The sequence below is a fragment of the Rhinolophus hipposideros genome (genome assembly GCF_964194185.1).
Source record: "Rhinolophus hipposideros genome assembly, chromosome: 11".
Lineage (NCBI taxonomy): Eukaryota > Metazoa > Chordata > Mammalia > Chiroptera > Rhinolophidae > Rhinolophus > Rhinolophus hipposideros.
Genome location: NC_138057.1, coordinates 71,653,912 through 71,676,054, shown reverse-complemented (window position 1 = coordinate 71,676,054; position 22,143 = coordinate 71,653,912). Strand labels below are relative to the sequence as shown.

Below are 22,143 nucleotides of genomic sequence, written 5' to 3'. Positions count from 1 at the left end.
TTCCACCTGAGCTCAGGCTGAAGTTAAATAAGTTGTGCAAATCACAGAGCCACTCGATTCAAATGCAGGTATCCTGCTGAGGATCCTTACACCGAACCCCTGCCCCACCCACCCCGCTTCCTCCTCGGAGCTGCATGGCGGTATATAATGTGCCTTTAGCAAGCATAACACAGTGAGGGCTGAGGGCACAAATCAACATGTGACCGGGAACCAGATCAGCCTCTACCTCCTTAGCGGTTGTGAGACCTGGGACAACTTGCTTAAACTCTTTGAACCTCAGTGTCTTCATCTGAAAAATGGGAATAGTAAGAGTAGCTACCTCGAAAGGTTGTTGTGAGGACCAAGTGAGTTTATTCATAAAAGTCTAGCACGGAGCCTGGCACAGGGTGATAGCTCTGCAGGTGGCAGCAACTCTTATTATTAGAATTATTGTTATTACTAATATTACCATTATCTGTATCATTATTGAATTGTCTGGACTTTATAGATCACCTCCAGAGGCAGGGCCATCACTACAGGACCTCCGAATGACCCCTGCTGGTAGATCTCTTTGCAGAGCTTTGGTGACATGCTTTTCCCAGGGGGTCATGAGGCCCTGCAGCGCCACCTGGTGGTGCTGCAGAGACATTGAGCCCTCCAAGTCCCAGAAAACAGAAGCCCGAAATCTATGGACGTTGAAAAGTTTTGAACGTGATGGACTGGGACTAAACCCCATTTTACAGGTCAGGAAAGTGAGACTCAACGAGGTTAAATAACTCACCCAAGGTCACACAGCCAGGCTGCCAGTGCTCTTTCCACACTGCCCTACCCTGAATATTTTCACTGCATCCTCCCCGCCCACTCAATGAATGAAAGAATGAATAATAATACCAATGACATAAACGATAATAAATAAAAATTAAGCCTTTTGCTATTTCTGTCATGTTGGCATGGAATCGATGTTTGCCTGAAACAGAGGCCACCTCATAAACATTTCCCGCACCCCACCCCACTCTTCTCCATCTTCACTGTGACCTTCCTGGTCTCGAGGTTGTCGTCTATTCCCTAAACTATTATAACAATCTCCTCATGGAGTCTCTACCTTCATTTTCCCACCTCTAATCCATTTTCACAAAGATCTTTGAAAGCACAGAACTGAGCCTGTCACATTTCTGCTTTTAAAGAAAGAAAAAAAGAAAATTCCTTACTCGCACCTGCTCATCAGAGGCTCAAGTCCACAACCTTGGACACAGCACTCAAGGCCCCTCCTTGAGGACACGCCCAGCAAAGCTCCCGGGACAGCTTCCTGCCTGGAGGGCCCATTCCTCCTCTCTGGCAGCAAACTCCTACTCATACTCTGAGGCCCAACCGAAGTGTCCCCATCTCTGTGACGACTACCCCATCCACCCTACTCTCAGCCCCTGCTGTCCTTCTTCTGCTCCCATAATCCCTGTGCTTGCCTCCCATCTTCACTGACCACACAGGTCCGAGCAACCAGGTATGGCTGTGGTCACCTCCCCTCCCAGACCAGACACTCCTCACAGGCGAAGTGGGTTCTGAGACACTTGGCACAGGGTCTGGCAGGTAGTAGGTGCTTAGAATATGTTGATTGTAAAAATTAAGAGAAAAGAACCTCATTCACCAGTACTGTGGTTAAAACGTCATAGAAAAAAGTCTTTGGGGAAGGAAGCAGGAGGCCATGTGGCCATGCATGGGTCAGAGGGGCCTGGGAGGGAGCGACGAGGGGCCTGGACACGCCTACCCCAACCCCCCAGGTACCTGTTTCTGGCCCGTGCCATCATCATCCATGCCGTGCTGGGCGGCCATGGCAGTGGAGGTGTGCAGGGTGGCAGCGTCGAAGGGCACCCTCTCCACATTGGCGATGTGGCTGGAGAGGTAGGGCAAGCCCAGGCCGTCTGTCTGGTCTGGGTCCCGCCAGCTCTTGAAGAACTGCTTGAACAGCGGGGTCTCGCCACCCTCGGGAAGGATGGAGACCTGGGAGAGGAGGGGAAGAGCAGGATGTGGCTGGGCTCGGGTCCCCCTGAGGACAGGGACCGCCAGCAGGGGTCCTCAGGGGAGCCTCAGCCAGCCAGCCCACATTGAGGGTAGGACACCCACCCCACCCCAGCTGGACCCACTCTCCCTCTCCTACTTGACTCCAGACTCACCTGAGTCTGCTTGGGGTAGTTCATCTTGGAGATGAAATCGGAGGCCGTTTTGAGGGCAGCCTTCCTCTCCTCGGTGTTGGCCTGCCTGCCTATTGGCAGATGGAGGGTGAGGGGCCTGGGGTTACTGCTGCGCCCTAATGCCCAATGCGCCAGAGAAAGTAGCAACCCAACCTCCCCCCTTATTCCTCTTAGACAATGGACAGCCGAGGCCAGAGACCACTCCCACCACCCCCAGAGATGACCATTCTTAGAGCCTTTATGGTCTAGATGGGGTCCTGGATGATCACAGCAACCGATGCGGACAATTTACTGAGCGTGTGTTTTAGCTCAGAACAATACAGATTATTTCATTTAATACACGTACTGATACTATGCGACAAAGATCATTATCTTGTCCCCATTTCCATAAAAGGAAACCAGTGTCTCAGAGAGGTTAAGTGACTTGAACAAAGCCACTCAGTAAGTGGGAAAGCTGTGTCTGCCCCATCGCCTCTGAAGCCTACACACCACGGGCTCCCTCCCCTCCCCTAGGCCATCTGTCCATGGTGGGGGACTCCTTCCATTTCACAGTCTGACGTATGTCCAGACTCTGAGAGCCTCCCCGTGCCTGGCCAGCTCCTGGCAGCTGATGCCAGCTCTCAGACTCCAGCCTTCTTATTGCCAAGATGGTAACAGGAATAGCCACAAGTGTTCCCTCTGTCTCTCACCGTCTCTGCCACCCACTGCCTCCCTCCCCTTCCTCTGGACTAATAAAGCATGTGAGGAGATGCCCACGCATCCACTCTGAAACATCCGGGCCAATGTTTCCCAGTAGCCTCCGGCAATAAGTACCCAAGACAGTCTACAAAGAGTTCCATGGAACCCTAGCACAGGGTTTCCCAAACAGAAACCAGATCACCTTTCTGAAAAGCCCCAACATGCATACATTAGCAAGTTAAAGGCTATTAAGAGTCCTGCAGTAAACAAACCTGTGAATATCATTTAACCCAGTGTTGCCCATAAACATATTTGACCATGAAGCTATATATTTTTTTACGTATTTTTTTATATGATGCCAATTAGCCTCTCTGAGAACTGGTATTACAACACATTTGGGAAAAACACTGGTTTTAGTCCAAATTGGAAATCTGAGACCCAGAGAGATAAGTAAAGTGCCCAAGATCACACAGTGAATCAATTGCAATTGCAGTCAGGGCTTTTAGCTCATGAGTCCTGATCTCCATTCAGGAGCCTGCCCCTACCTCAGGGTACATGGAATACACACTCTACCTTCTCTCCTGAGGCAAGAGCCTGCCAGGCTGCAGGAGCTCCCACCAGAGTCCTGTCAGAACCCTTCCCCAGGCCGCAGTACCTTTCCAGACAAAGATTTTCCCATCTTTGCCATGGTCCAGGATAAAGCAGTCATCTGACCTCAAGGCCCCCTGGGCGAAGGGGTTCTCATCAGCCACAAGCGATACCGACATGGAGCCCGCACTATTGGAGACCTGAGGGGACAAGGCAGAGGGAGCCCAGGATGTGAGTGACTTCCACCACGTTGGCCTGCCCAGCGGGCACCCCCAAGCCAACACATGGGTTGGTGGCATCCCAGCCCCGGAGGAGACTAAAAAGTAACACCTGGACTTGTACCCTCAAGCTCTGCGGCACATTCAGGTTTTCTTTTCCCTTTTCTCTTTTGTCACAACCACATCTGTGACCTACACACAAGTGTAACACGGGAATAGCACCCAGAAAGGGACGGGAGGTAAAATGCAGGAACTCAGGTCACATAGGAGAAGGATTATGTAGTTGGCTAAGAAAATAGTCAATCTCATCAGTAAGGAATAAGTAAATAAATAAATAAGTAAATAAATAAATGTAAAAGATCTAAATGGGATGTGGTACCTTGAATTGGAATCTGGAATGAAAAATCGGGGAAATCTGAATAGTCTGTGGTTTAGTGAATATCATTCAACCAGTGTTACTTGCTTAGTTTTGACTAATGTACTTGGTTGTGTTAAGATGTTAATGAGCAGCTGGATAGGAAAGGTACATGAGAACCCTCGGTACTATCTTTGCAACTTTTCTGCAAACCTAGAAAACCATTCCAAAATAAAAAGTTCATTAAATTTTTTAAAAAGTGTACCATACTAGTCAAAATTCAAAGGAATGACATCCAGTGTGGACAAGGCTCTAGGTACACGGGCACTTTCAAACCCCTGGGGAGGGTAATTTGGGAGCCCTTGCAGAGTAGTTTAGTAATATCTATCAGAACTTTAAATAATGAATGTTCTATGCTTGCTGAGTACTTACTATGCACTAGCACTATTCTAAGCAAAGTATAATTAATAACTTACATAATTATAGAACTCTTTTAATCCTTGCAACAACCCTATGATAGTTCTACTACTATCCCCATTTCACTCACAAGGAAACCAAGACAGAGAGGGTAAGCAACCTGCAGACCTACAAAATACAGGTCCTGGGATTTGAACTCAGGCCGTCTGACTCCAGAGCTAGTATTTTCAGTACTGACTCGCTATTGAGCCTGTGACCCCGCATCCCGTGTCTGGGAACTTGCTCTAATGCCATACTTAGCACAAGTGCAGAGGGACTGTTTGCAATCAGAAAAGGTGGAAATATTCTTTGATGTCCATCAACTAGCGGTCTGCCAAAAATTCTTCTGTTCGTAAACTAGAACACTACATAGCTGTTATAAACGGCCAGGTGGTCCTGTAGTATAGAAAGGTATTCGTGACTGTGTTGAGGGGGAAAAGGCCACAGAACAGAATAAATAGTTTGGATATCAAATAGAGATGGAAAAGTATATAATTAGACACAGAAGGATGTAATCTGGATGTTCTTTCACCAAAATGGTAACCACGTATCCATGGTAACCCATGGAGAGGAAGGAGGAGAGGTTGATTTTTGTTTTTAATTCAGTATTGTTACTTTTGTAATTAAGACATTTAAAAAAATAGTACTGGTTATCTTAAACCAGTGAAATCGCATTGACTTTCATTCTCTTTCTATATTCTTGAGTATTGCCCTCTATTTTAGTTTTATAGTGAGCGTGAGTTGCTTTATTAGAATAAAAATTACGAATCCGTGGTTTTCCTCTGTACATGATGAGAATCTGTACCCCGTTTTGTTATTTTACCACAAATAAGCCGAGGGCACAATATGAGTATCACGGCTCAGTGGGCCTTTGTCCCAGGGCTCAGCCACAGGACCAGAGCACCTCAGCTCAACAGCAGCCTCCATTCAGTTTTAAACATTACAAGGAAGAAATTATAAATAAAGTCATTAACCATAACCCGCCCCAACCCCAGCCCCCCCCCCACACACACATGCCCACTTCTGCAGTATTTTCCCAAGTATTTTCCCATCAGTTTTCTTTGTGGACTCCCAGAAATCCTACAAAGTGGACCTTACTACCCTTCTCCCCACTTTACAGACTAGGAAACTGAGCCCCCGAAAGAGGACATGTGCTGCCAAGACCCCACAGAGGAACATGACACAGATGTGTCTGCAGTCAATGGCTTTCTCTTATTCTTGGTGCAAGAGGCAAAGGAAGTAGATGGCTGCCCACTGGAGACAGGCAGAAACCAAGCTCCCCACCACACCCCCCAGGTGTGATTTTGCTCAAGACAGCAGAGCTCGGGAAGACCGGGCCCCCTGCCTCCTTGCCCTGACCCCAGGAGACAGAGTAGCTGAGGCTCACCTTGTAGAGCTTGGCCAGCTTGCGGTTGGCTGCGTCCTCCTTGGCTGTGTCATCGGTACCCTCGGGCAGAGCTGGCTTGGGACCTAGCACCTACAGAGATGGAGAGATGGAAGGGTGGCCATAAGCTCCCGGCAGCCTCATCCCCCTGGGAGGGGCCTGGTCTCCTGAGAGAGCCCTGCTCTCCAGGCAGGCAAGGCCCACAAGACATCGATGGCAACCCTCCAGTTAGGGGAAGACCCCCCTCTCCAGAGACGTCCTGCATCTCTTCACATGCCTCCTGTGTATGGAGCTCAACCAGATCGGCCTGTTAAGTCCTGTCCTCCCTATAGCCCTGTCTCCAAGAGTTCCGACAATGCCCTGCTTCTCTGTCTCCAGGATGGTCCTTCAACCGGCGCCTCCTTGGCCTTCTAAGGGTAACTACAGCTGCTGAACACCTTCCACTATGTGCCTTTAAGGGATCTCATTAATGTCACACACACACAGGAGGCACAGATTATCACTCTCGTTTTACAGAAGAGGAAACTGAGGTGACATGTCCACACAGCTGTGAGGTGGCCACATCAGAATTGGAACCCAGATCCCTGTGACTTGAGAGCCCATTTTCACTCGTCCATGTTGGTCTACCTCCGCCCCCACAGCCCCAGCTCACTGCCCCTCCCAAGCCACGGACGGTGTCCAGTCTCCTCCCCATGCCAGTCACCATTTGCTCTTCCTAAAACCTGTAACTCAACACAAGCAGGAGCCAAGTGGCATGGAGCAGAGTTCATGGTCTCCCCCTTTTCCTGGTGAACTCTGCCTCTGCAAAGCAAAATGGCTGGTGATGGCACCACACAATTGACTAAATGGACCACACTCTACCAGGAATGGTCAGAAGAGGAAAGAGGGGATTGGGTCTCAGGCGTGTATTTCTGACCTGGCGTCAGCATCAGCCTTGCCCTCAAGAGAGGCTGAGACCCTCCTCCTCGGCTCCAGGATGAAGCAGTCACCATTGGGAAAACCTGGCCCTCCCAGCTGGAGGGTGTGGCTTAAACCCCAGCAAACAGCATGGCCTGGATTCCAGCCCACCTCCCAGTGGTGTCTGGGAGTTGTCAGGGAAGCTGTTCTTCCCCACTTTCTAGAGAGTTCCAGCTTGGTAGAAAAACAAATTCACCTCAACGTTGCCTACTGAATGGAAGAAAGTAAACAGCATCCTTTCCCAGGCTCGGCACCCCCCCTGCACTCCTGGGATGCAGCTGTCGGTACCTGGAGCATTGCCTCAGGCTCGCCGCCCTCCTCAGACACGTGCACTTGGGCTCGGCCACTGCGCTCGTTGTCCCGGATGCCCTTGGACACCTGTGTAGCCTTCAGCCTCTCAAATCGATTGCTGTTGGAGCCACACCACTGGTAGATGTTCTGTAAGACAGGGACCCCGTGTAAGGCCGCGCCCCGGCCTTCACATAAGCCCTGCCCAGTAACAAGATCAGGAGGAGACAGTGTGGTGTGTGTAAGCTCACTTTGTTTTCTGCTGGCCCAGGTGAGGGCAGGTGGAGCGTACACATGCACACATCTAAGGACAATAGGTGTGATCCATGTGCACCAGGGTATGTGAGTGCGTGGCTCGGGATATGTGCTTTTTCACAGGTGAAACTACACAGAGAATGTGTATAACAATGTTTGCCTGCTGGTGGGAGCGGAAATTGCTACAACCACTTTGCAAAACCACCTGGCCAGAGCTACGAAAGCTCAGTCTATTGATAGCCTATGAGCCCGCAATCCCTCTTCTAGGAACATACCCAACAAAAGTGCATCCAGATGTCCCCCAAAAGAGCTGTTCTCAGTCAGAACCTGTTCTAACAAGAAGGTTCTGAGCAGCACCATGTATAATAGCCCCAAACCGGAAAACAGAAAGGATAAATTGTGGCATATTCAGCCAATCAAATCGTACGTAGCAAGAAGAATGAACAATCTACAGCTAAAGGCAACAATATGGATGGACCTCAGAAGCAGAATGTTGAACAGAAGTCAAACATAAAAAAGAACGGTTCCATGTACATCAAGTTCAGAAACAGGCGGAATTACTCTGTGCTGTTGAGAGAGTTCAGGGTAGTGGTTACCCTTGGGGGTGAAGGGACTCAAAGAGGACAGGAGGGGCCTTCTGAGGGCTGGTGAGGTTCTGTTTCTTGATCAGGGTGTTGGTTATATGGGTGTTCACTTTATGAAATCCATACCGGTGTGCATTCAGGACTCACACACTCTTCTGTGTGCCTATCACCCTTTAGTAAAAGCTTACACTCGTAAGTGTGTGCCTACGTTTGCATGAACAGTACATCATGTGTATACATGAGCTTGGGGTGGAATGTCTGCCACGTCCATTCATAGGTATGAGTGCATGCGGATTTGGGAGGAATGGGTACAAAGCATCACACATCTGTACGGTGGGCCTGGGTAAGTGCACCCCACACACATTGCCATATACAGCTGTGAATGTGTAACTGCACGTCCGACATACACATATGTGGGTCCTTGAACAATACACTCAAATCCACTTGTGGTGCCATGTCCATGCTTGGTGGGCGAGAGCCTATAGTTTTTGTACATGCCTTCCATGTATTTGGAAGTGAGTGACTATATGTGAAAAGGTACAGATGTGTATATGAACACAATATGTCAGGGAGTCTGTATATCAATCAAAGTCCGAGTAGACTGCGCCCGAGGTCTGTTGGCACGTACATGATGGGCTGAGTCTACACGTGCGGGAGTCCAGGCATGCCGGGCACATCTGTAGCTCAGTCTTGGCACGTGTGTGTGACTCATGCCTAGGGCAGGTGTGTGCATGGGGGCTGCTCTTCCTGTGGCTTGCCCTGTCCATGCCTTTGCATGTATTAACATGGGTGTGTCTACCTCCCGGAGTCAGGCCAGAAGCACCTCAGTGGCCCCTGGGAAAAGGCAGGGCACACTCACATTGCCCAGGTCCAGGATGAAGCAGTCACCATTGTTGAAGCTGTCCCAGGACACGGGTACCTCAGTGGCACGGACCACACGTCGCCCTTTGACCTGGAAGAGTCTCTGCACCACCACCTCATTGGGTACCACGTGCTTGAATCCTGATGCCACGCCTCCTTTCTGTTGGGTCAAGGAGATAGCGTCAGTCTCGGGGAGAGGGTCCAAAGAAGCTGATGTGAAGGAAATTCTGGCTGTGGACCAGTGGCCTTCCAACAGATTCCCTACCACTACACCTTGTCGCCCTTTGGAATCTTATACTCCACTGACAAGATCACAGGGCCATTTTCCTGAATCAAAAGCTGCAAACACTTCTTTCTCAAAACCAGCATTTCCCAACGGGTGTTCTAAGGAACCCCAGTTGCCAAGACATTCTGCAAGGAAAAGGTTCCATGGGGGCGGAAGAAAAAGGCTTCCACTAGGGCCAGAAATGCCGCCACCCCATCCAGTCCCCTCTTTGCGGCCTCCCTTTGCAGAGCGAAGCCAAGTCTGACTCTTGCCACACAGACTCCATGAAAGCAAGGAGACAATAGGAGCGAATTTTAACTGGGTTCCTATTATGCCGACACACAGTAAACAATATGGAAACGTTTGTGAAATGATATCGCCCACTGTGCGGGGCGTTTTGCATCATGTGCGAGGCAGGTGTCATTATCCCATCTTACAGATAAGGAAAATGAAGCCCCAAAGTGAAGGGACTTGCCTGAGATCTCACAGTGAGTAAGTTCTGGAGCTAGGATTCAAACCCAGGTGTGACTGAATCGACAGGTTCTTCCCCCAATATCAGGCTTTCTTAGAGCAAAGGTCACTAGGGTCACTCAGGATGGGAGGCAGGAACGAGCCAACTGTTCAGGGCAGTCTTCAAGTAATGTTTTTCCGGTTGTGAGTGTAGCGGCCCCTGGTGGCCTTTCTTGGTACGAGCCTGAGACCTTTCAAGAGTATCCCCTGGGGCTCAGCAGGGTGTTCACAGAGCCTTCTTCTGCCCTGCTTCAATGGCTCTCCTGCTGGGGGGCAGGTGAGGGAGGGCAGGTGAAGAGAAGATGAACCGCCCTGTGCTCACCTGCTAATGACTGCAGAGGATGCCAGTCACTAAGTCCTTGCCATGGGCTAGGGCATCTGTTTTATGGACATACAATGTGGTTCTCACAACAAGCCCTGAGGTAGGGACACTCATTACCCCACTTCACAGGCAAGGAAACAAGTGCAAAGAGGGTAAGTCCCATGCCCAGGGTCCCAGCTAGTTGGTGGCAGTACTGGGTTTTACCTCTAAATTTGCCCTTCCAGGAACCCGGCCATGCCCAAGTCTGCCAGCCCAGGGACTACTGAGTGTCTGTGGGCAGCCCTGACCTGGGACTTCATTCAGCGGGAGGTAAAGAGACAGTGGATCTGGAAAGTCTGACTGTTTCAATGGATTCCTCAGAGACAAAGAATGGGGAGACAGGGGAAAAGAAAGATCCTTAACTTTTTTTTAGTACATCTCTGAAATATTTTACTTGTTCAAGCAGGCCTTATATTTGATGTTTAAAAACAAGAAACATTTTTTTTACAAGAAAATGGGTTGTTTTATGTCATAAATCTTGGTTCCAATACATTCTCTGTATATAAATTTATAAAAGATTAATTGATTTTTAATTATTGTGGGTGTGTACTTCCAGATAAATTAATTCCTCTGATCAAGAAAATTAGACCTGGAAAGACTAGTTAACAAAAAACAATAAAAAGCAAGCTCTGAGAAAAAAGAAAAGAAAAATGTAAGAAGAAAAACAAAACAAAAAAACTAAAAAAAAAAAAAAAAAGGAAGAAAGAAAAAAAGAAAAGCTCTTAGAAGACATTGGTGGATCTATAACCACAGGGAACAGAAATTTTTTGAAATTTTTACTCTTTTCCACTACTTCTACTGTAATCTTTAGGATTGATTGTTTGTTTTATATATGGTCTAATCATTAGGTGGGCAGAGATTGACATCAAATTACTTGAAAAAATTCAATAGGGTAAATTGTTTTAAAAGCTACTTTCCAAATATAGTTCTATATGTATATGAATATACATATCTATATGTTCATATACAGAGAGAGAGAAAAACTACCCGCCATTTGGGGTATATCTCCAATCATGGGGGACTTTTACTTTTCAAAACCTGTGTTTCTATGTTTGATATTTCACAATAAGCTTGTATCACTCTTGTAGTCAGAAGAAGGAAAAATCTGTAAAGATTTATATTTTTTTAAATGTTAAATGTTTATAAAACAAAGAAAAACATAGTGATTGGGACCGAACCCCTCCACCCTTTAAACACAGGGTTCATTTATCTAAGAAATAGGAAAGGGAAGCGAAGGGTTCAAGTGATTCTGTGTTTCCCATCTAGGATCAGCCCAGCCCAGCCTAGATTATTTGAATAAAGGGTTTCAAATAACGCAGCCCAGAGGGGTCTCTAGGGTTCTGTCTGAGAGTAGAGAGTGAAGGAGGAAAAGAAGGAAGGCGGGGAGGGGGGGGGGGATGGAGACGGGATCAACGGATTCTGAAAAGTGCAGACTTTTAAAAGAAGTTGGAGGTTGCAGAACAAGATGAGCCAGGCGCTGTGACAGCCCTCTCTAGTGTCTCCTGTCCCCTCCCTGCCCCTTCTCACAACCGATGACAGAATTGGCTCTGAGGTGCAGGCTTTCACAGGAACAAGTCTTGCGTAACAAGCCCTGCTCCTTGGGGATCTATAATTGATAAGGGCGCCAGGCCAGAACCTTGGGCTGGGCCAGCCAAGTGCGGGGGCAGCCGGAGGACTTGGCAGAAGGTAGAAAACAGGACCAGCCTTGGACCTCATATTTTCACCAGGAACAGGGTCTTCCAGAACTGATGTCCCAAATCCAGGCCCAGGTTAGGAACCTGCCCCCTGGACCATTCCTGAGTTTGGTCCAAGAACATCCTGAAAAAATGCCCGGAGGGTGGGGGAGCCTTGCTAAACATGACCTAGGCTCCACCTGAGCTAAGATCAGAGACCAGGAGACCTAGAAATGTCCACTCTGAACCAGCTCCATGCTAGCCCTTCACACTCAGGTTTGAATCCCAGCTCCATCACTTAGCAGCTGTGCAAGTTGCTTAACTTGTCCACACAGCAACAATAAGCAGGGTTATTTATTTATTTAAGGAAGGCGCAGCTCACAGTAGCCCATTCAGGGATCGTACCAGCAACCTTGGTGTTATCAGCACCACGCTCTAACCAATTGAGTTAACCGGCCACCCCAATTATTATATAATTGATCAATGTTTGCTGAATGGATGACAAATGGGGAATGTGTCAAGGCATACACCCAGAAGCACACAACTGGCCCAAAGCCTCAAAGCAGTTACAAGAGTGGTCTTGGGACCAGAAACCTTAATCTCTCTGGCTCCTGGTCAAGTGCTCTTTCCGCTCCCTATTCCAGGAGCTGCAAAAAAGCCTGGTCCTTCTCCAGGTCAGGGGCCTGGGTCCCAACCTTCTTACCTCTCCTTCAAGGTACCAAGGGGCCCAAGGTACCAAGGTATAAGCCCCAGAAGGGGCTTTGTAAGTAGAAGGTAGAGCCGGACAGCTTAGGATTAGCAGCTGTGAGCACCAGTGAACTGGCAGACATGGGCGCTGGTAGGCTCCCAGGAATCCAGCCCACCTCTGCCCAGCCCAGAGCTGAGGCCCTGTTCCCAGGATATACCCTGCCCCTATCTCAGTCTCACCAGCATGTTCCCATCATCCAATTCCTTGTGCCTCACCTGGGCAGAAAGGATCACCACAGAGGACCCTGAGGTCCAGAGAGGGAAGATGACTTCTATAAAGTCACACAACACATCAGTGGCACAGACTTCGCTTGAGAGGCATGTTGGCGTAGTGGAAAGAAAGCTGGGAGTCAGGAGATCTGGGTTCTGGTCTGAGCTCTGGGATTGACTTGCTGTGTAACCCTGGACTAGTTGTTTAACCTCTCTATGCCTCAGTTCCCCTCTATCCCGTAAAATAAGAGATTTGGACTCTGACATTAAGGTCCATCTGGCTATCAAAGCTTATGATCCTCTCCCTATCCTGACCAAAGAGAACCCCAGCTTTGCAAACCTACGGCTTTTCCTAAGTCCTTCCAAGCCAAGCCCTATGCAAGGCATTTCCCAGCTACACCTTTACCAAATCCTCTCCCCAGGCCTGAAGGGCAGGTACAACTGGCTCTCGTGTTGCCAGAGAGGAGAAGGAGGCTCAGGGAGGTCAAGTGGCTTGCCAGAAGTCACACAGCTTCTCAGGACTCCTAGCTTGGCTTTGCTCAGCCCTACCTGGCTGCAGACTGGGGGAAAGATCTGTGTTGATTCAGACTCTTCAAAGTTCAAGTTCAAGGGGGATTCTTCTAATGAACAGAAAGAAGAACGTCATCAAGGGCGCCCCTTTCAAATATCTAACATGGGCACTCTGTTGGCAGGGCAAAAGATCTAAGGGGTGCAGGAACAGGACTAGGTCCACGCCTCTGGCAAGCGAGGGGCTAGGTTTCCACCCATGTCCCACAGCTTGCTACTGGGGCTAGGAAGACAACCCTGTGAGACGATGGGGAATTTTCTTCTCTCCATTTTAAGATAAGGGACCAGAGGCTCACAGAGGAATTGTGATTTGTCCAAGGTCACACAGCTAGGAAGGGTCCAGGATTCAAACCCAGGGCTGGCCAACTCCAAAGGCTGAGCTGTGACCTGTCTGCTGACATCACCCCACAAGACTGAAAGATGGGTGGACCTGAATGTGTCCTGCCATTGGTGCATTTGTCCCTGCCGCCCAGGACCCACCTGGTATTTGAGGCCAGACTTGAAGTAGCCGAGGAAGGTGGCCGACTCGAAGCCCTGGACCTCACGGTGTTGCACAGCCCGACCGTTCAGGTAGTCATCCAGCTGCACGGTGAATATAGCGGCTGCTCCACTCTCATCCTGGGTACACTCATTGCCTAGGCGACATTCGAGCAGCGTAAGCCTGGCTTCCGGAGAGTAGTCCCAGCCTCCTGTGGAGGACTCTGGAGCCCCCAGCACGGAGCAGGCCTGGCTGTACAAACTGGGCAAGACCCTCAGTTAATCCATCTACATAATGGGGGTGGTGGGGGCCGGACTCCATGGTCTCTGAGTCCTCTCAGCTCTGACACGTTCCCCTCCCCTCACCTCTCTCCCTCATTGCCCTGCACTCACTCTCAGCCCTCCTGAGCATGATGTCAGGCCTGGGAGTATGGGCTCAATTTACACATTAGGAAACTGACGCTCAGTAGGGGCAGGACTTACAGTCACACTACAGAGCTGTGGCAGGGACTCCAGGCTCCCAACTTTGAAGGGTAAACTGAGGCATGGATGGAGACGGGCCAGGGAAGCTGTGGAGCAGTTAGCACCCCAATTCTGAGTGCTACACTAACTCGTTTACCCCTCCCAACATCCCTTTGAGGTAGTGTGGCACTGCCATCATGTCCACTTTCCAGAGGGACTGAGTGCCTTGCCAAAGGGCAGGGCTGGGCTCTGAACTCGGGCAGGCTGGCACTAGAGTATGGGGACACGTAATCACCAGCCAAGGGCCCGGGACCTACTTGATGCTCAGTAGTCACTTAGCTCCCGTGGGCGTCCCCCTGCGGACCCTGCCTCAAAGGTCTGTGCTTTATGGGAGTGGGGCCAGCCTCACCCAGCCAGTAGTGCAGGTCGTACTGCATGTTCCCATTCCTCAGTTGCACTGTCTTCAGGACGACATAGGCATCGCCTGTGTAGAAGTTTCCGTAAAGGTTGGGGGGCACAGGTACCAGGTCAAACTTCTCCACACGCCAGATCTGCAGACCAGGCACCTTTCCGGCCTTGAGGAACTCGGGGTGTTCCACCACCATGCTGCCGGGCTGGAAGAGACAGGGCGGAGGCTGAGCAGGGGCGGGGGCCCTGGCGGGGAGAGACCCCGGGCATGAGGGAGGGTGGTTTCCAGCACCAAGAGCATCCCACTTGAGCCTCTGACTCTCCCCACCCCCGAGGCAAATCTAACCCCTTCTACAACCCCTATCTCAAGGAGTGAGCAAACAGGGAAGAGTTTAGGCTCCAAACCCTGTCCTTGGCCAGAGAGTATTCAGTTCTCCGATGATGGGGAGACAAAGGACTCTACCTCCCTTCTCCTTCCCTTCTTAGTGCCAATTGGATGGGACAGCTGAGGCACAGAGAGGTGAAGTGACTCTGCCAAGGACCCCCTGCCAGCAAATGGCATGGCAGGGATTGCCCCAAGCTCCAAGAGCATGAGCTCTGGGGCCATGGAAAGAGCCCCTCAGACGGCAGTGGTAAAGCTGGGGGTCCCCAGGAGCTCAGCATTGTTCCCTTCCAGCATCCTCAGTGGCTCTTAGAACTAGAAGGGTCTTCAGAGAGCTCCTCATCCAACCCCATTCTGCAAATGGGGAAACTGAGGCCCAAAGTGGGGAGGGGACTGGCCCACGGTCACACAGCCTGTTTGTTTTTGCTCTTTGGAAATGGGAAGCTATCCCATGCCCTGTCCACGTCCCCATCACATCCCCAAGAAGGGCCTAAATCACTTAGCCCAAGTGGCCTCCTGCGCTGTCTGCCTCCTCCCTCCTGCCCCCCCAACACCCCATCCCCAAGTCCCATTACTTAGAAAAGGCAGAGAGGATGCAGCTGGGGTCTGCAGGAGCCTGTTGGAGATAAGGAGGTCAAGAATGGGGGAAAGGCCATCAGACATGCACCGGGCTAGAGATGGAGCAGAGTGAGACGGTTAGCCTGCGGCCAAAGGGCAGAAATCAGCAGTCACAGGTCACCTGGCCGGGGGACAGATCTGATGGGAGAAGTCAGAGAAACCAGTCAGGGAGAACTCAGGCAGAGGGGTGAAGAAACACAAAAGGGAAACACGAGAGAACAGGAAAAACCAGACAGGGCAGAGGAGATATCAGAGAGGGGAGAATAAATAAGAATAATGACAATAAGCACACAGAGGTGACATCATACAAAACAAAGGGAGAAAATATTGGAGAGGGAGGGAAATATCAGACGAGAAAGAGGAATCTGAAATGGAAGAAATAAGAAGAGGGAAGAAGAGAAATCAGGCAGAGGGAAGGAAAAACTAGATGAGGAAAAGGAGAAATCAGGCAGCAGGGATGGATAAGACATCAGAAGGCGGCGAGGGAAAAGAAATCCGGCCAAGGTGAGGTTAGCCTCTAGGGAGGTTAACAGCCAGGTCCCCGAGGCTCCCACCCCCATCAACGGGAGCCCGGGAAGCAGCAAGAGATACTTACAAAGCAACAAAACAGTTTTTCCATTCTAGACCTGAATTACTCCCCTTTTCCTAGCGCTGTATCTGCAAGAACTTACAATAGAGAGTTACTCTGGGAACCCCCGGTGCCCCTGGACACTCACCCGCGCCTGGGACGCCCGCCCCTGGGGCGCGGGTGTCTGGGCCGCCCCCCGCGACGCGGTGGCCGCGCGGGCCGGCGGCGACAGCACGCACAGCAGGACCAGCGCGCCGAGCAGGGCGGGCGCAGAGCGGTGCGGAGCCATGGCGGCGATGGCAGCAGAAGACCCAGTCAGCAGCCGCCGCCTCCGCCTTCGGGGCGCTCTCTTTAAGTAGCCACCCGCCCATCGCATCCAAGCCGGGAACGCCCTGCAGGGGGTGGGGGCGCGGGGCAGGGCTGGGCCCCAGCGGGGCCCCGGAGGGGCGGGGATCTGGCCTGGATTTTGGAGACATCGGGGTTCCCATCGGACCAAACCGACTGGGCGCGGCCGCCCCTTCAGCCCAGCTCCAGAGCAGAGACCAAGCACAGGGGCTGGCATTCAGCAGGCGCTAAGTCTATGGATACTAAATGGGCGAATTCACGAATGGCAGGGAGCCCAGCTCGGCGTCCTGTGAGACCCACGCAAGACCCCTCCCCCTCGCACCTAACATCTCCAGGGCTTATTGTAGGTTCACCACGCCTCATGAGAAGGTTGACACATGACATCCTTTACAGAGTGGGTACATCGGCAGGCCCATTTTACAGAGGGGGGAAACTGCTGCGAATAGCCCAGCCACCTGCACACCAGGACGTGGTGCAGCCAAGATTTGAACCCAATCAGTCTGGGTGGCCCAACTCCCAGTAGCTAGGGACAGACTGGCCCGGGAGCAAACAGAACTTAGGGGGGCCAGCAGACCTCTCCTCCACTCCCTGCAGCTGCAGGTTCTTCTACTGCATTCAAGACTGCCCTTCTTTCCGTATTTTTCAACAGTTTTCATTTTTTAAAACTTATTTTTTTATCAAAGCTTCATGTCACATCTTTGTACAGAGTTACTTCTCCCCAGGGGCAACCACTTCTATCTACCCCCTTTAGGGGATGATTTCAGTGCTTACCTTCATGTCTTAAATAACAAATCCTGTGCGTCTTGCAGTTGTTTTTGTTTTGGGATTTTTTGTGTGTTTTGTTTTGTTTTTTTCAGTTCTAGGTCCTATCTATTGGCTCCCCGTGGGGAAGACAAGGTTTTAAGCCGCGTCCCCACTCCCAGGCACCCTTCCCATTCCTCCACCCTCCCACGCGTGAGGCAGAGTCACTGCATTAGGAGAAGGACTCTTCAGACTCTCGTAATCCTGCCAATCCCTCTCTCCTCCCTCCCATCACACTGCTTATCTAGTTCCAAGTTCTCTTTGCATCTCAGATCCCCCCATCTCCCAAGAGCCTGGTGGGACGTCAGGAAAGAGAAATGGGGAGTTGGAGACCTGGCTCTGACTCCCACCACTGTGTGTAAGTTGCTTTCCTTTTCTATGACTGTCTCCTCATCTGCTAAATGGGTACAGTAGTTGCTGAGGACTAAATCAATCTCTGCGTATGTGTGCAAATGGCCTGGTCTGCCACCAGGTAAATGGGACTTCCCGTCCCCTTCCCCACAGCTATGGTCCCCTGTCCCCGCCCCTCTTGGAGCCCCAGCTTCTATCTAATCAGTGGCAATTGGACGGCCACCCTCCACAACTTCCTTCTACCGAAGGGGGTCTGTGGGACAGATAAAGGGCTAATGGAACACACACACACACAGATGATTCAGATCGTAAGGATTATAAGAAGACTTCATGGAGAAACGAACTTGTGACCATGGTGTTGAAGGACAAGGAGGAGGGAGCCTAAGAAGAAAAGGCATTTTCAGGGAGGGAACAGCATGGACAAAGGGCAAGCAAACAAACCACAAGCAGCGAATAACGAATAACGAGGGGTCCAGTCTGAAACACAGGGAAAAAGAGGAGATGAGGCGGGAGAGGGCAGCAGAAGTCACAGGGCGCGAGTGCTACGCTGAAGAGTCTGAACTTTATATCTGGGTGTCTGTGGGGAGCCACAGACAGATGCCAAGTTCTTAGGGCTGTCTGTCTCGGCCCTGGCCCAGGGAGCCTGCAGTGGGCCAGTTCAGGCCTAAATTCAGACAGTTCTTCCCTCTCTTTAGGCATTTGGGTGATTATAAAAACCCCACAGTTGTAAAACAAACAAACAAAAACCCACAGTTGTCATATGCTCTGATGGAAGCATAAACCGGCTTCCCCTCTCTGGGTAGCAATTTGATTATCCAAATTCGAAACACACGAGGCAACAACAGATCCACTTTCTTCAGAATTACTTACAAAGGAACACAAAAATATATGTGCAAGGATGTTCACTGAAGCATTGTTTGAGGAAAACTGGAAAGGACCCAAATGTCCTGGTTAAATAAATTACGGCGACGCCATACAATGGAACACTCTGCAGCTGTGAAAACACAATGAGCTAGATGCGATTGTGCCTGGCACATAGTAGGCACTCAAGCATGGAGAGCTGTCTGTCCAAGGGCAAAAAAGCCAATTGTACGACTGCAGTATGACTCCTCTCCTCTTTTTTATAAGGGTGTCTGTGTTTGCATACATCCTTCAAAAGTCAAGGAGGACAAATGCCAAACTGTCAAGGTGGTTTGCTTGGAAGAGATGAGAAAGGAAAATTTCCTCCTCCGATACTGTCGTGATAGCGTGAGGCTGCAGTGAGCCCCTCGATCACTGCAGTGAGCAGGAGGACACATTTTAGGGTGATGACAACATTCTAACACTGGATTATGGGGATGACTACACAACTGAAAAATCTACTAAAAATCAGAGTGCTGTATGCTTACAATGGATGAGTTGTTATGATATGTAAATCATACCTCAATACACTTGCTGAAAATAAAAAAAAAAAAATGAAAACTTGCTGTAGGAGTTGAAACTATTTACAAATACGTATCCAATGCAATTGATGTTTTTTAATGAAACTCTGATCTAGAAAGAAGTCCTTTTCAAAATATATAGTGATGCCTGTTCATCAGAGAATTTGGAAAATCCAAACAAGTAGGAAAAAGAAATGTCCTTGTCATCCCAGCCCCCAGAGTGAATTGGAGCTGGCAGCTGGCCGGGGTCAACAGTCCCTTCTTGGAGCACTGTGGCTCTAACCTCCCTACTGGGTGATTAACGGAGGGTGTGGCCTTGGCCCAGGGGTCTGACAAGCAGCCCGGGGTCACTGGCCCTCAGGTTAATGGTCACAAAGGCCTTGCAGCTTTGCCTGCCACAACTGAGTAGCTCTGGAGCCTGGGCCCTCAGCATTGGAGACCTGGTGAATGGGCCCTGGGCCCTGCCCTCCGGGAGCCCACAGCCTGGAAACTCTACTTGGTAGAGATGTGTGGAGTCTGTCATGGGGGCAACATGGTCTTATGCTGCTCCCCGCCTGGAAGAAGATGTATGAGTTCAGGAGAGTGGGGGACTTGAGTGCAAGAGAAAGATCCCAAGGTAGAAAGGAAGAGGCCCCATTGCTAGGCCCCACTGACTTCCTGGGTGATTTGGGGCAAGTCACTGCCCCTCTCTGAGCCTTGGGGTCTCCATTGCAAAAAATGAGATAGGTCCCTGTGCTATTTCCAGCTCCAGCATTCCCAGATCCTGGCTGTGCAACCACATCCAGAACCTACATGTCTCTGAGCCTCAAGGTTCTTATCTGTAAAATGCTTCTGGACCAGGTCACCTGTACAAGTACTTCTGAATCTGATGGTCCAGCATCTGTCCTACAGAAGGAGGCATTGCCATCACCATGCCACCTCTCCTCTAGGCCCAAACATCTCTGGGAGAAAAGAGGGAGGAAAGAAGGAGGGGGTCCAAGACTGAGTCTCCTCATAGCAACCAGGGAAAATAGACATTAAAATTCCCATTTTACAGATGGGGAAACAGACTTAGGGAGGTTCGGTCACTTGCTCAGGGCCACTCAGCAGGAAGGAGGCATTCCTGAGATTCAGACACAAGTGTGGCTGGCTCTAGTCTCTAAGGTCTGTCTGGGGAGATCAAGCAGGGCCTCCTGGCACCATCCAGCCTGGGCAGGGAGCAAGTGTCCTTTCCAGGTAAAGGGTTGCAGTTGCTAAATCAGCCAAAGGCAAGCCACGCCTGGCAGCCAGCAGTCTCTGGGGCAGCCGGACCCACCACACCCCCCAGGCCAGGGCAGGAGGCTGGACCGGGAAAGCCCTCTGCCCTCCACACACCTGTGTGAGCACCCAGGACAAAGGCATGTCTTAGGAAGCTCAGGCTGTGGCCACTGAGTGGACGATGGCCTGTGACACCTACATCCTAGGCCACTCATGGGCACTCAGGTCAGCTCTGGTTACTGTGAGTTGAGAGGCAGCCTGGCCCTGCTGCCATTCGCTCTGTGAGCACGTCCTCAACCCTGCCCTTCTCTGGACACCAGAGGTCCCCTGGTCTTGGTTGTTCCTGGCTCCTGCCTGGTACCATTCACACGGTAGGCAGCTTTTCAGTGTCTGCCACAGGAAGAAGCCGTAGAGCCCACGATTCTCCCCTGTAGTTGGACCCAGGGCCACCACGGGCTTCGGCCCTGCCTCCTCTGTGACCTTAGGCTAGTCTCCGTGTCTCTCTGGTGTCCCAGGGCAGCTACCAGAGCCTGGAAGAGGCGGCCTCACCCTCCGCCCCTGGCCACAGTGTACAAAAGGCCTTGGCCAGGGCTGGAAGACGCCGCCCTGTTCTTTTCTTTTCACCCCAAACACAGTTGTTTTTTATTTCCCAGCAGCTGGCCACTCCTGGGAAGCCTCCCGGAGTTTGTTTGCTGTTCTCTGGGTCCTCCTGGGAACACCCGCCCCTCTGGCCCAGGATTTTGCTAATTGGGACAATGGTAAACAAAGAAGCAAGTTATAAAACTCAGTGAAACTGGACAGGGCCGCAGGGAGGTCTGGAGAGCCCCCGTGGACCTGAAAGGATGTGTGTTTTAGAATTTGGGAGACTCAATTCCTTGAAGTGACTCAGTTTTCTTATCTAAAAAACGGGGAGAATGATACCTAGCTCACGAGGCAGTGAGGAGGCCCAAGGCCTGACACACGGTAAGAGCTCCCCAAAAGTTAGAACCCTTCTTCTTGAACTATCTGGTTTCTTTGCAGAGGCCTTTGTTCAGCATCTGTATACCGCGTGGGAACAGGGCAGCAGGAGAAACATTATAGACTCCACAGGGAGATTCTTGAGTTCAGGTCTGGGCTGTGTCACCTGGAGCGAGTTACTTCCCTCTCTGAGCCTTGGGTGACTCATTTGTAAACAGGGATAGTGGTGTCCAGTTGCAGGGCAGTTGGGAGCTCTGGAGCGAGAGCAGCGTTGGGGGCCATTGCTCAGCGCAGGACTCATTAGCAGCCATGTTCGTTAGGCAGCCTGTCTTTGTAGATGATGGCACCAAGAACAAGACTGGGACTTCTCAGAATCAACGCCTGTCCCTGGCAGAGCAGACCGAGGCCCCAGGACCAGAGCTGAGGCCTGTGTCCACGCCGTGACAGCGCTCACGCTAAGGGCCAGCTGGATCTCTGTGTGGGCCCAGCCTATCCTGGGTGTGGACAGCTTTTGGGGAGATGGCCAGTGGGGCTTGGCTTTAGCCACCTCTAGGAGGCCAACTATCCCAGGGACCAAAGCTACTGGCCCTTTCCCAGCTTCTGGAGGCAAGCCCACCTAGTGCTGAGAGCCAAGGCAGGACATTCGGAAGGGGCCAGGCCCCGCCACTTCCTGACCCCGTGCCCTGGAAGCTGCCAGATGTGGCCATGGGTGCGAGCCCAGCGCCCTTCCTGCCACGGCCCACTTCACAGTCTGTCTCCCCTTTCCTGGAGGAGGAAGCACGATGGGCCAGCAGCTCGGCTGTAAACAGCTGCAAACAACTCCATCGTAGCTCGTCTGGCACCCCTCATCTTGCTGATAGGGGAGCCCAGGCACAAACAAATCAGCAGCAGGACACAGAGGCCCAACTGCAGGCACTGTGGCCACAGGACCAGTAGAAAGTGAGACCGTCTCCATCTGCAAACCTCCTGGGAAATCAGGCCCTAGGGGACCCCAG

At 50.9% G+C, this 22,143-nt stretch overlaps 1 protein-coding gene across 14 annotated transcripts in view; it reads right to left on the bottom strand.

The window, feature by feature from the left end:
• The window catches only part of GSN (gelsolin), a 100,039-nt gene that overhangs the window by 10,165 nt on the left and 67,731 nt on the right, over positions 1 to 22,143 (bottom strand). For 6 of the 14 annotated variants that reach the window (XM_081065660.1, XM_081065662.1, XM_081065658.1 and 3 more), the window contains 8 exons: positions 14,471 to 14,675; positions 13,603 to 13,757; positions 8,788 to 8,949; positions 7,090 to 7,239; positions 5,848 to 5,937; positions 3,499 to 3,631; positions 2,148 to 2,236; positions 1,759 to 1,974 (listed from right to left, as the gene is read on the bottom strand). In XM_081065660.1, coding sequence (XP_080921786.1) covers positions 1,759 to 1,974; positions 2,148 to 2,236; positions 3,499 to 3,631; positions 5,848 to 5,937; positions 7,090 to 7,239; positions 8,788 to 8,949; positions 13,603 to 13,757; positions 14,471 to 14,666 — 1,191 coding nt within the window. In that variant the 5' untranslated portion in view covers positions 14,667 to 14,675. Of the gene's footprint in view, positions 1 to 1,758; positions 1,975 to 2,147; positions 2,237 to 3,498; positions 3,632 to 5,847; positions 5,938 to 7,089; positions 7,240 to 8,787; positions 8,950 to 13,602; positions 13,758 to 14,470; positions 14,676 to 16,064; positions 16,136 to 16,185; positions 16,345 to 22,143 lie in introns of those variants that run through there. The other 8 variants (XM_081065666.1, XM_081065668.1, XM_081065664.1 and 5 more) reach the window with 3 other exon arrangements.